The following is a 10,854-nucleotide window of genomic DNA, read 5'->3' as shown; positions in this document are numbered from 1 at the left end:
ATTTCGCTATTATATTTTCAAATAATTTTAAATTATATTGTAAAAGCAGTTGTATAGATTTGATTTAAATATGGAAGAAGCTTAAACATTTAAGTTTATTCAGTTATAACATACAAAATGCAAAATACACATAGAATAATAATTTTTTTTTGATATACAACCTCATTATGTACAAATAGTAAATTAATGTGAAGTTGATGGATATGCTTCTATAGCATTACCTGCAAGAAGATCGGTCATAAATTTTTTAAATTTGACATCCTTCGCATCGTTAGATGATATTCTTTCTACAATTAATTTACGTTTCTTTGCTTGCAGTTCTTTTGTTTGCAATGTATCAGTTTCTCGTTGATTAATCATATCTATATGCTTTCTTTTGCAAGTTTCTATAGAATCAGGTTTTTGTGTTTCTTCTCTTGCACGACTTAGTTCAGCTGTTAAATCAACCATTTTTTGTTCCCACTCTTCAAGATGTTTTCTCATTTCAGCTAATTGTGTATCTTGATCATGTATTTTCTTTGCCTGCTCTTGTAATTTTAAGCTTTGTAATCTCATTTGGAAGCCTTGTCTTTTCATTCGAAGTTTCATTTTACTAATTTGACCTTTTATAGACAGAACAGATAATTTATTCTTTTTAGCACGACTATAAATTTTCTTGAAAGTCTGATTCAATCTTTCTGAACTAAAATTGTGTGGCAGTGTTACACTGTTTGAACTTGTAGTATGATGAGAAATCATTAAACTTCCACTTGGCAATTCATAAGAACCTACGTTACTAACAACTGAAGTACAAATACTGTGTTTTAGATCTGGTAAAATCTTTTCATCGAAATGTTCCATAGCCATGCTACTAATATCTCTTAACTCTTGAAGTATTTCATGAGCCCTGGGTGGAGTTTTGGAATCCCGAATTAAACGAAGAACTCGAAAAATTTCATCGATTACCTGATGCAAAAATATATATTAATTAAACATATATCAAAAGAGCTGAAATTATCAATACTCTACCTTTCCAGGAATAAAACAACACAAATTAAGATCCACATATTTTATAAAAGTCATGGATAACATAGATATTCTTGTTTCGATAGCTGTTAATATATCACAATGACGTGCCAAAGGATGACTCCTTCTTTCTGATTCTCTTCGTGGTAATTGACTTTTTACTGCACGCAAACATTGTGCGTGATATTTTTCCATCAAATTGAAACCTCGGTTTAATAACTTTTTACATATCCGATCAAATTGTTTACAAACCTGTTACAATTTTTTTAAAAACTTAGTATATAAGTCTTAGCAAACAATAACACACAAGAAAGATAAAAATAATCTTACAATTCTATATCGAGAAATATCATCGTACGAAAGGTTAGACAAAATTGTCTCTAAAACAATGTCAGGCAGGTTTATTAATTGCAACATATCACTGTTCTTGTTTTAATTAAATTCTTAACACTTTCACTCAAGTGAAATTTTAAAAATATTATTAAATTATATCTTTTTCAAGTTAATGCAATAGTAGTAAAAATGGTGCAGCTTTAACTATGGTGCATACAATTACGATTACAATGTTTTGACCGACCGATGACCTATAAACAAATATAGCTATTGCACATGTATCTGTTTATAACGTAGTTTGCTATCTACAATCTTGCAACGTAATGAATTTGCCAGTTCCCTTTCTAACTCTTATACAGTTAATGGCCGGATATAACGCACATCAGTTTTGGCTGCCATATTGTTGTGTCACGTGATGAGGGAGTAGCGAGGTGAATGCGCCGGGTCGAATTCGTGACGAAGAGTTAAAAATTTGGACATCACCGTCTACTACGAAACCAATTACAAGATGGATGTACGAAAAGTGACAGAATTATTACGAGCCACGATCGACCCAGAGCAACAGAAGCAAGCTGAGGAGCAGCTAAATCAGGTCGGTCAACTTATTGAAAACGTGCTTAAATGACCGATACTCCAACAGAAACATGTGCTCCATTCCTATCATTTTCCTTCATTATTATTCATCTTTTATATTTTCTTCATTATTATTCACCTATGTATATGTGTATACATATATAATTCATTCTTCTAAAACATATTCAGGAAAATAAATTTTTTTATCTTTGTTAGCTAACAATTTCATTTTTTTTATTAATTTTAATTTTCGAGAGGACGGCATTTAACCAAACTCATAATTATGTGGATCTAGAAATTTTTGTTATATATTCTTCCATGAAGTAACATAGATAAATTTTTTAACATTTTAAAACATTATTTTACTGTCTATCAATTCTGAGATATTTACTTATTACTTAATTATTATTACTTAAAAACATTCTTTTTCATTTACAAGATACTCCTAATTTGTTATAATTTAATACTATTATTTATTAACGCTCTTTCTCTTCATTTGTACTATTGAATGTATGCATCATAGTGTTTATATACTCTGTTGAACATTAATAAAAATGAACTATTATTTTATATTTCAAATTATAAAAGATTATATTATAGTTACATATAATGATTTACATACAATAATAACTACACTAGACTAGATTTATAATTTAGAGGATTCCATAATGTTTTCAGATTCACAAAATTATTGGTTTTGCACCAACACTACTTCAAGTTTTAATGACTGCAGAGGAAATGTCTGTAAGACAAGCTGGTAATTAATAAGATTAATCGCTTAAAAAAAAAAAAGAAAAAATTAGTTAACTAATGATAACTTAATACCAATTTAGGTGTTATATATTTGAAGAATCTAATTGCAACAAATTGGGCTGACAGGGAAGATGAAAATGGGTCAGTCAAGTTTACTATTCATGAACAAGATCGTGCAATGATCCGTGATGCAATTGTTGATGCTCTTGTACATGCACCAGAACTTATTAGGTAAATTTTTCTATCACAATCACATTTTCAATTGTAGAAAATATACAATATATATATATATGTAACATGGTATCTTTATAAGTAATCTTAATCAATATATTCTTTTGTCGATTTAGAGTACAATTGGGTGTTTGTGTTAGTAATATAGTTAAACATGACTTTCCTGGAAGATGGACACAAATAGTGGACAAGATCACAATATATTTACAGAATTCAGATGCTTCTTGCTGGCCAGGTGTTCTCCTTGCACTCCATCAACTTGTCAAAAATTTTGAGTATGTCTTATTGGACTTTCTTGTTCAAAGAAAAAATTATTACCAAAACGTGACATATTACATATGTTTCAAATTGCAGTGATAATAGTAGAAACATTTACTGGTATATTTTTTAGATATAAGAAGGCAGAAGAAAGAGGGCCATTAAATGAAGCAATGAATCTCTTGTTTCCTATGATTTATCAATTGATATTACGACTTTTACCAGATCCTTCAGAACAATCAGTATTGCTGCAAAAGCAGATATTAAAAATATTTTTCACCCTTACACAGGTATACATTTTGCTTTTATAGATGTTAAACATATTATTCTGTATAAAAGTATATGTAATCACTTTTTTAATTTCCATTATAATTTATGATTTTTCTTTCAGTATACACTTCCTTTAGATTTGATTTCAAAAGAGGTTTTTTCTCAATGGATGGATGTGGTACGACAAGTAGCTGATAGACCTGTTCCACCTGAGACCAACAATCCAGATTTGGATGACGATGAACGAGCTGAATTGCCATGGTGGAAATGTAAGAAGTGGGCTCTTCATATTTTACGCAGAATGTTTGAAAGATATGGAAGTCCAGGAAATGTAACTCATGAGTACAAGGAGTTTTCTGGGTGGTATTTAAGAACTTTCAGTGGAGGGATACTTGAAGTCCTTTTGAAAATTTTGGACCAATATCGAAGAAAGATATATGTATCACCTAGAGTGATTCAACAATCAATTAATTATATTAATCAAGGGTAAGCAATAAATTCAAACAATAATTCTATTATGTTGCAAGCTACAGTTTGAAAATTCTCTGTTTTAATGTATAGAGTAAGCCACGCATATTCATGGAAGTTTTTGAAACCACACATGTTTGAGATAATTCGTGATGTACTCTTTCCAATACTCTCATATTCTGCAGCAGATGAAGAACTTTGGAATAATAATCCATATGAATATATTAGGGTCAAATTTGGTGAGATGATTTATTTAAAAATAAAGTGTATCCTCTTTGCGTATACTTTGTCTTTTATTATTTTATTTTAATAAATGATATAATTTATTACTTTCTAGACATTTTTGAAGACTTTGTGTCTCCAGTAACTGCAGCACAGACCTTATTATATTCTGCGTGTAAGAAACGTAAAGATATGCTCCAGGAAACTATACAATTTTGTGTGGAAGTACTAACTAGTCCAAATGCAGACCCTAGACAGAAGGATGGGGCATTGCATATGGTAATTATCTTTATGTGAAAAAGTATTTTATAAAGTAAAAAATATAAAATATTCTAAAAATCAGTTTTCTTTAGATTGGGAGTTTAGCGGATGTATTATTAAAGAAGAAAGTTTATAAGGAGCAAATGGATAAAATGTTACTACAATATGTTCTTCCAGAATTTAGTAGTCCTCATGGACATATGCGAGCGAGAGTAAGTAATCCGTATATTATTATTTATTAAAATTTATTGATTATTTGATTTGTAATCCTTTTATAATTATTACACTCCAGGCATGCTGGGTATTGCATTATTTCTCCGAAATAAAATTTAAGCAAGAACAAATATTAGTTGAGGCTGTTCGATTGACGACGAACGTTCTTCTGACGGACCAAGATCTACCTGTTAAGGTAGAAGCTGCTATTGCTTTGCAAATGCTTCTTTCTGCTCAAGAGAAAGCAAAAAAATATGTAAAACCTCTAATTAAGCCTATAACCCTTGAATTATTAGCTATTGTACGAGAAACAGAAAATGATGATTTAACAACTGTTATTCAAAAAATTGTTTATATATATCCAGACCAACTTATGCCAATCGCAGTTGAGATATGTCAACATCTTGTGAGTATTATTCCTTTATTTCTTCCCTTTACAAAATAAATTAAGATATTGAAAAAAAATCTTATTGATATTTTTTAGGCTGCGACTTTCAGCCAAGTGCTCGAAACAGATGAAGGCAGCGACGAAAAAGCTATTACTGCCATGGGATTATTAAATACAATAGAGTCTTTATTAAGTGTAATGGAAAATCGACCAGATATCATATTACGATTGCAACCAACAGTGCTTCAAGTTGTGGCTCATATCTTTGGAGAAAGTGTCATGGGTAAGGCAAATAATAATAATGAAGGCATAGATACTAAATGTAATATACACTTTATTAAAATGACTGGTAATGTATTTTTTTATTTTAGAATTCTATGAAGAATCTCTTTCATTAGTTTATGATCTTACGATAAAAACAATATCAGAAGATATGTGGAAAGTTTTAGAAATGATATATCAGTTATTCCAGAAAGATGGCTTTGAATACTTTACTGATATGATGCCTGCTCTTCATAATTATATTACAGTTGATACTCCAGCATTCTTATCAAATGAAAATCATATATTGGCTATGTTTAATATGTGCAAAGCTGTACGTTGATCATGTTTTTATAAAAATTGAAAAAGACGTTTTTAATTTATTTTGTTAAAAATTCATTTTTTATTTGTACATACTAGGTATTAACAGGGGATGCTGGAGAAGATCCAGAATGTCATGCTGCAAAATTATTGGAAGTCATAATCTTGCAGTGTAAAGATCATATTGATCAAGTAAGCTACACTCTAGATGTATATTTTAATGTGCATTTTAACCTAACTTTATTTTATAAGAATATGACAAATTTCATATGTAATGTTATTCTTTTAGTGCATACCTTCCTTTGTACAATTAGTACTAGAACGTTTGATGCGTGAAGTTAAAACATCTGAGTTAAGAACAATGTGCTTGCAAGTAGTAATTGCAGCACTTTATTATAACCCAGCACTTTGTCTTGACACAATGGCTAGATTGCAAGGAAATTTTAGACAGTCGACAGAACCAATTGCTTCACACTTTATTAAACAATGGATTCACGATACAGATTGTTTTTTAGGGTAAATTATTTTAATTGTTCAATAGTGATTGCATTTTTGTTCTATAATTAAACATTATAAATATTAATTGATACATTTTTATAAAAACAATATTTACATTATTTAGGTTGCATGATAGAAAGCTCTGTGTTCTTGGATTGTGTACTTTAATCAGTTTGGGTCCTACAAAACCACCAGCAGTGAATGAATGCGCCCAGCAAATCATCCCATCTTTGATTCTACTTTTTGATGGACTGAAAAGAGCCTATGCAGCTAAAGCATCTGACGCCGGTGACGAAGAAAATGAGGAGGACGATAGTGATATCGATGAAGGTAGGAATTTCCATTTATCCTCCTATATCTCTTTTCATTCATTTTTATTTTCAAAAACTAATAGTGCTGTCAATATGTTTATATAGAGGTTTTATCATCCGATGAAGACGAAATCGACGATGCTAGTCAAGAATATTTAGAAAAGTTGCAGGAGAAGGTGACAAGGTCATCTACACAACATGGTTTTAATGTATCAGCTTCAATTCAAGATGGACATGGTGATCACAGATCAGATGATGATGGTGATGACTCAGAATATGATGCTAATGAGGAAACTCCACTTGAATACTATGCCACACCTTTAGATTCAGATGATATGAATCAAGATGAGTACATTATTTTCAAAGGAGTAATGCAAAGTGAGTAATCACTATATTCTTATGCTTCCCACATATTTGTACCTCCTTCTATTTGTTGAATGAAGTACATACTCAAACTCTTTTTTATTTACAGATATTGAAAGAACAGATACAGTTTGGTATAGAGCATTGACTGGTCATTTAACTGCAGAACAGCAAAAGGCATTACAGGAAATTATTCTTTTAGCAGATCAGCGTAAAGCAGCCTTTGAAAGTAAAAGAATCGAACAGAGCGGTGGTAAGCCTCCCTTTTATTGATATAAAATATAGGTATAATATAGGTGCTTTTGAGATGCATTGCACTAAAATAATATACATATATTTAATATTTTCGTTTTAGGTTACGCCTTTCATTCACAGACTGTACCTACATCGTTCAATTTTGGTGGAACGCTTTTAAGCCGATAGACACCCGATCGTTTATATTCTTAGCTTAAGTAAGTAAATAAATTGTGAAGCATCCAAGTCGAGTATCCTTAACAATGCAGTACATGTTCCCACTCCGTTAAAACCGAGTTGCACACGAGTTGAATTCAACATGAAAAAAGCTCTCATTTTTGTTTTTTTCTCTCCACGTTTTTGACTTTTCATGACTATATCTCGGTACATACAACAATGGTAGCATCCTTTCGAGCGTTTGGAAATCCATTCCACGATGGAATCTGCGGAGAAGCACGCTTCTTCTCATAACATAATAGTAAAACGTAATTAATTCTCATAGTAGAAAAATGCATCTAGGATAAATAAAGATACTAATTTGTATTTTTTTATATGAAAGATATTTTTGATCATTGTTATTTCGATTTCCAGATTCCAGGGAATATGTTCTGATCTCGATTTCCAAATCACTGTGCTTCTTCGCCGAGCTCACGCCAATCCATCGTTCAGCGCGATCGAATCTTTTTTTTTTTGTACGAGAAAGAAAAAGATATGTATGAAACTAAAAATGGAAGGGTGAAAAGAGAGAAAGAGCGCGTGTATGTATGTGTGTGTTTGAAAGAGGAAAGCAGACGAAAAAGGAGAAAGTAGTTCGATCGCTTTTGAAGCGCTCGAAAAAGTGCCTTCAACATGCTCGACGCGGATGGGACCTAACTTAAACAAAGCAAATTGGATCGAGGCTAGGACGCTTCTCTAGTTTATAAGTTTCCTAAACAATGTACTAGAGTATAATAAATTAATGCTAATTAAAAATGAAGACTTAAAGAACTTAACAGCCTTAATTTCAATAACATTAATTGTAATAATATTTTCAAAAGAAGCATTTTTAAATTGATGCAGAATTATATCACTTTGTACATTATATTACGAGTAAAAGTCATGTACAAAGTTTATGACTTACTAAGTTTCTAATTTAAAGACATTAGTTAAGCTAAGTCCTGTTTTGTAAAAATTGTATAATGCTTTATTAACCATTTTTTATTCATTTATTTAAAGGAATAAAATAAAATTTGATAACAGTTCCGCATAGTAACATTGGTTATCATATCTGACTAGAAAAATGGAAGTTGTATAATTAGGAACAGAATTGACTAACAATTAAAATGCAAAATTTTTTCGTTAACAGCCTTATATTCCACTTTCGATCGATACATAAGTTAAGTTACGTGATTTTAAATGAAGAACTTAGCAGGATATATACATATATCCATTTATGGAAAATAATTTATATCCTGCGAAGTAACCCTCAGGGCGGAGATACATTTATAAGAGGAGCTGCGATGATTGAAATTGTAGATACATTTGCTGTTGCCTATACGCATATATATATATATATACACATACATTTTTATAAATTTTATATATATATATATATATATATATATAATTTATAAAAATGTATATGTATATATATATATATATACACATACATTTTTAAAAATAAGATTAGAACAATTCCAGTTTTAGAGATACTACGAAATTTTCATTTGCGTATAGAAGATTGTAGTTAAAAATAAATTTTTAAATACAAAATAATTATACGCTTATTTTCATGTTTAATCTTGCAAAAGGCGTATCTAGTAAAGCAGTAACTTCTAATCATTAATGGACGTACTTTCAAAAACAACTTTAATAATCGTTATTAGCAATATGTTCTGTTTTCATTATATATACTAACGAATTAACAGTTGAATAAAAAGCTTGCAAGTGTAAATACAATTTCAATTCTTTGTTACATTTGAAAGAAAAAAAAGTACAGAAAGGAAAAAAGTATCCCACAACTCCGAGAAAACAGCACATCGGTGGTATTTTTTACCGATGGTTTATTGACCAAAGGTACGAAGCACTCATGAAGACGCAAAGAGGCCCGTTAAAACGAATGAGATGGATGAGAGGAACACGTTTAGAGCATGAAGGAGTTCTACTCTCGATCTCTTTTCTCAATGTGTCCTCGGATAAAGTGAACGTTAATGTCACTTGAGACACCGTTCGAAATAAAACGCGCCAACATAACCACCTCTCATTGCTTTTGCTACATTCTGCTCAAACGCTCTCCTATTATTTTGCAGGACCTCCGCAGCATCTTTATTCAATGGATCTTCTGGATTTGGTTCCTAAACAAATAATATCTTTTCATAAAAATTTCTTTGCTCAACTATATACAAAGATGTAACATATAACGAATTTGATATAAATTAAATAATTAAGCATTTATGTAGAAAATTCTCTACTTTGTTAAAGAAAATGTAATAATTTTATGTTATACTAAATACCAAGAAAAGATATTGTAATCCATAGACAATAGAATTAATTGTAAGGACTGGTTTCCAATCTTCTCTTAAAATATTTAGACACACATTGCCATCCAAGTCAATATTAGGATGATAAACTTGTGTTTCACATTTTACTTTAGGCGGCTCATGTGGATAATTTGGTCCAACTTTAAAGCTGAAGACAAATCTGCCACCTCTATAAAATCCCTAAAAAATTTTTAAATCATTACCAAGTTGTATATATAAAAAGAAAAATGTTCTTACCTCATCTGGACAAATAATTAGCTTAAAGCTGAGAAGGTCATCTGGATCAGGAAACTCCGTCCCACATGTTTTTGGAAGATTAAGTTCATTTATATCTACATAAAATAAAAATTTCTTAACGTACATGTTAAAGAATAGAAGAAAAAATATATTTCAATTATTCAAATTACATAAGGTTATTTAAAGGTCAAAATAGTGAACAAAATATTTTTAATCTAGGATAGTCTTAAATATTATGCAAATATTAATATTAATAACAAAAAATATAAAAACAAATCAAATCACATTACCTTATTTATTAAGGAATTTTCTTTATAATAATCTTGTAAATAATTCTTTGTTGCTTCATTGGATATAACCATATATTTCTATTATTTATTAAGTTAACTTTTTAAAGTTAAGTTAATTTAAAAATTTTTAAGTTAAAGTTAGCTTAATTTGTCGAAACGTTATAAATAATATTTTATAAACAAGTTATAACATTTTTGTCCACAAATCAACATCTTCAAGAAATACGGAAATAAATCAATTTGTAAATTCTGCATATATGTATACGCAAGGTAAATGAAAGCAAAGAACTAAATATATAATATACGCGTAATATGGTATCAATAAAAATGGACAAATATTGACTGTTACAAAATTTAAAACTAACTACAACGTTGAATCTTAACAAAACTTTTAATCAGCTTTTAATCGATACGTTTTAGTCTTTATATATTAAGTTGGATTTATAGTAACAAATACAACAGACATTGCAAAGGAGACTATGAGTAACCATCAATAAACCTTTTGTGATTCTCAGTTGTGCTGCAGATGCCTTCTTTTGGGTGCCAGCTTTCGGCGACTCGCCATCCTTTTTCGCCTGTTTTAATGAGAATAATTTGATCATGATAGAGTGGCGGTGCCCGGCGTGGAAGGCACAAAAGTCTTCTTCCTCGATCGACCACGCGCGCAGCTACGATGCACGCAACAAAACTTTTTGACAATGGAAACAACTACTGTAAATTTACGACTGGTTTCACGTGGACGGAACAGAACTCGATTCTGTTACGATCACGGTATTAAAGTACCATTTTTCATACAGTAAAGCCTGTATTTCATTTATGCATATATGCACGTGACATGTTCCAAA

The 10,854-nt window shown here is 30.4% G+C and overlaps 3 protein-coding genes across 4 annotated transcripts; 1 reads left to right on the top strand and 2 right to left on the bottom strand.

Annotated features, from left to right (window-relative positions):
- Positions 1-76: 76 nt before the first annotated feature.
- Positions 77-1,581, bottom strand: LOC126869651 (F-box only protein 28). Its single transcript, XM_050626483.1, has 3 exons — positions 1,336-1,581; positions 1,009-1,257; positions 77-945 (listed from the first exon to the last, which is right to left on the bottom strand). The coding sequence occupies exons 1-3, from the start codon at positions 1,420-1,422 to the stop codon at positions 184-186; spliced, it is 1,098 nt and encodes a 365-aa protein (XP_050482440.1). The 5' UTR covers positions 1,423-1,581; the 3' UTR covers positions 77-183.
- A 138-nt stretch (positions 1,582-1,719) lies between these two features.
- LOC126869644 (importin-7) lies at positions 1,720-9,297 on the top strand. Of its 2 annotated transcripts, none has more exons than XM_050626471.1 (19): positions 1,720-1,930; positions 2,590-2,668; positions 2,745-2,895; positions 3,012-3,170; positions 3,287-3,443; positions 3,545-3,909; positions 3,985-4,130; positions 4,229-4,392; positions 4,467-4,586; positions 4,667-4,993; positions 5,072-5,258; positions 5,347-5,570; positions 5,657-5,749; positions 5,847-6,073; positions 6,180-6,385; positions 6,472-6,744; positions 6,839-6,982; positions 7,085-7,181; positions 9,252-9,297. In XM_050626471.1, the coding sequence occupies exons 1-18, from the start codon at positions 1,847-1,849 to the stop codon at positions 7,150-7,152; spliced, it is 3,174 nt and encodes a 1,057-aa protein (XP_050482428.1). In that variant the 5' UTR covers positions 1,720-1,846; the 3' UTR covers positions 7,153-7,181; positions 9,252-9,297. The 2 variants fall into 2 exon arrangements, with proteins under 2 accessions (XP_050482428.1, XP_050482427.1); XM_050626470.1 differs by lacking the exon at positions 9,252-9,297 and adding an exon at positions 7,555-7,950.
- On the bottom strand, positions 8,965-10,778 carry LOC126869652 (NEDD8-conjugating enzyme Ubc12). The gene is made up of 4 exons (XM_050626484.1): positions 10,509-10,778; positions 9,720-9,814; positions 9,456-9,662; positions 8,965-9,296 (listed from the first exon to the last, which is right to left on the bottom strand). Exons 1-4 carry the CDS (start codon positions 10,609-10,611, stop codon positions 9,156-9,158), a joined length of 546 nt encoding a protein of 181 aa, XP_050482441.1. The 5' UTR covers positions 10,612-10,778; the 3' UTR covers positions 8,965-9,155.
- Between the last annotated feature and the right edge of the window lie 76 nt (positions 10,779-10,854).

The sequence above is a fragment of the Bombus huntii genome, chromosome 9 (genome assembly GCF_024542735.1).
Source record: "Bombus huntii isolate Logan2020A chromosome 9, iyBomHunt1.1, whole genome shotgun sequence".
Lineage (NCBI taxonomy): Eukaryota > Metazoa > Arthropoda > Insecta > Hymenoptera > Apidae > Bombus > Bombus huntii.
Note: the sequence above shows the minus strand (reverse complement) of the source record. Positions and strands in the feature narration are given on the sequence as shown.